At 40.9% G+C, this 2,751-nt stretch overlaps 1 protein-coding gene across 1 annotated transcript in view; it reads left to right on the top strand.

Annotated features, from left to right (window-relative positions):
• LOC105546451 (chromosome unknown open reading frame, human C6orf52) overlaps positions 1-2,751 on the top strand; it is a 32,222-nt gene that overhangs the window by 6,908 nt on the left and 22,563 nt on the right. Inside the window, exons 2-3 of the mRNA XM_011989644.1 lie at positions 1,266-1,347; positions 1,668-1,866. Coding sequence (XP_011845034.1) covers positions 1,277-1,347; positions 1,668-1,866 — 270 coding nt within the window. The 5' untranslated portion in view covers positions 1,266-1,276. The remainder of the gene's footprint in view (positions 1-1,265; positions 1,348-1,667; positions 1,867-2,751) is intronic.

The raw sequence follows: 2,751 nt of genomic DNA, 5'->3' as shown, positions 1-2,751 counted from the left end.
AAAGAAAAGAAAAGAAAAAGAAAACCCAAAACTCAAAAAGTTTCAAAAAGTAAAACCTGAATTTGCCACATGCCGGAAACTACTGGTGAAGCCACATGAAGTAATATATAGCCATTGCATTAGATATTATAAGTAATCTAGACAGAATTTAAGGTTTATGGGAGGGAGGGTGTGTGTAGGTTCTTTGCAAACACTACACCATTTTATACTTGGGCATCCAAGGATTTGGGTATCTGAGGGGGATCCTGTAAACAATCTCATATGGATATGGAGGGATGAGTGTAGTAATGGCTCCACAACTGGTGAATGATTGAATGATCTGAATGTTTTGAATTCATCATGTTTGCTATTTTTCACATTACAGGTAGATAGAAAATACATTAAGAACTTAGTTATTAGCAAGCTGCAGGGAAATGGCCAAACCCTAAGTGCCCCATATGGACTTAAAAGTTATCCAGAATTTTGACACTGTGTAACCTTGCTACTTAAAGTGGCGGGAGCTGGCTAATAAAGGCAGAACCTGAGGCTCCACTCCAAATCTGTCAAGTTAGAGAACCTACATTTTAAACAAGTCCAGGTCATTTGAATGCACATCGAAGTTCGGGAAGCTTTATCATGCTTTCTAAAAAAAATACTGAACCAGAGAAATATTTCTTTAAAATTGTATCCTGTACTACTCTCATTAATGTAGGGTGTAAGAGAAAAGGAAGAGAGGAGGGAAGGGAGCGAGGGAGCACATTCTTCTCTGCCTCTTAATTTTGTAGCTAGTTGGATGATGCTTTCCACCTGCATGGGATTAAGAAAAGAAAAAGCCAGTAGGTGCTAGTTCCAATAGTTACTCTCAGCAGGTAGCTGAGGAGAGAAATGTGTTTGTCTTAAGGTTTTAGTTACTAAAGTTTCCTCTTTTTTGTGTTGTGGTAAGGGATGGAGTGGAGACTATCCTTCATTGTCGACCAACACACCTACCCCTTCTGTCCCTCCTTGGGGTTCTGCTGACTCCCCCTGGCCTGACAGTTGGTAGAGAGGGCTGGCAGGTGGAAGCCAGAAATTCCCCCAGGTGCCTCAGTACACCCCTCCCCCACCCACACCTTTGCCCCGTTTGTCAGGAAAGTCAAGCAATTAATTGCCTAGCAGGAATTGCCACTAAATGTAATTCTCTCAGATGTAGTTGCGAGACTTATTTGTCAGGGTTGAGAGGTTTTAGCCCACAAGCTGGAATTTTTGACGTGGGAATAAAAACTGGATTCTGCTCTCTTTTTGTAAAGTTTCTGGATAAATGGCCCAACGAGAGAGTTTTGCAGGTTTTGGCATAGCTCAACAAAATAACTATTACTGCTACTGGCAAAAGTGAGTGTTTTCCTCCTACTTTGAAAAGGAAAGCTGTTACTGTTCTATTTGCTACATAATTGTTGGTAACTTATGAACTATGGCTTTTTAAAAATTTATTTAAGTTCCGGGGTACAGATGCAGAACATGCAGGTTTGTTACATAGGTATACATGTGCCATGGTGGTTTGCTGCACCCATCAACCCGTCATCTACATTAGGTATCAAACTATGGCTTTGAACACAGGTATTCAATTTATTGCAAACTTCCTGGAGAAAAGAAAGGGGTTGGGGGTTTGTGGATGATTCTGCATTGGTTGGTGACGATTCTCATTCCTGTAGTCTCCCATCTGCTTTTAGAGTGAAGCAGGAGTTCCAGCCCAACCAGGGTTACCTCTATGGCAACTGGTATGCGCGACAGCACAGCTCATACCTTCTTTCTGGCTACAGCTATGGCTGTGCAGTGGATGGAAATGGACGGGACTGTTTTTCTGCGCATGAGACTCCTGAACACACAGCTGGAACTCTGGTTATGCCTAAGGTATCCCTTGCTGGAATGAATCTTGTGTCATTTGTATGCCCAATAATAGTAAACATCACTTTCCTATCTTCACACATCTGTGTCCTGTCATCCAAATTCCCACAGCATGGCTTTTGCTACCTGTTTTAATACTAGAGAGTAAAGCTGATAACCTAAGAAAAATTTTTTATAGCTTTGTTGAGGTATAATACACAAAAAGTCTCTGTACCTGTTTAATTTATATGCTTTGCTGAGTTTGGACATGTGTAACCTAGAAGTGTTCACTTGCAGATAATTTCCCATTCTCTTCCAGAAACAAAACAAAAGCCTAATGAAGTCTTTGTCTAAATTCTTGCTACTAAATTTTAGATTATCATAATTCAATATATTTTACTCTTTAACACTTAATATAGGACAAAAGGTGGTTTTGGGGTTTGTTTTATAGCAGCTGGACATAAATGCACTTTAAAAAGATATTTTAATAGTTTGAATTACTGAAATGACATATTTCTCAAATCACACAAAGATGTATTGAAGTAAGGGAAAAGTTCCCCCTCAAACACCCCTCCTTCTTCCCCATTCCCCTCCCACTTAGAAGAAAGTACTGTGGAGTGGATCTATGTCTTCTAGATCTTTCTCCTGTACTCTTGCTCAGTCAGTGTGGTTCGTCTTTCTGTTTTGGTGGTTAGGGGATGATTTAGGCAAGAATGAACTATGTAGTACATACTGGTTTGCTCTTTGCTTCTGCATAAGGAGACCTTTCTTTAAAAAATTGCACACTTACGGTCTGGGCAAGATGGCTCACGCGGGTAGTCCCAGCTACTTGGGAGACTGAGGCAGGATGGTCACTTGAGCTCGGGAGTTGGAGGCTGCAGTGAGCCATGACTGTGCCATTGTACTCCAGCC

This window comes from Mandrillus leucophaeus, unplaced genomic scaffold, assembly GCF_000951045.1.
Source record: "Mandrillus leucophaeus isolate KB7577 unplaced genomic scaffold, Mleu.le_1.0 Scaffold36, whole genome shotgun sequence".
NCBI classification, from domain to species: Eukaryota; Metazoa; Chordata; class Mammalia; order Primates; family Cercopithecidae; genus Mandrillus; species Mandrillus leucophaeus.
This window is presented reverse-complemented; position numbering and strand designations above follow the sequence as displayed.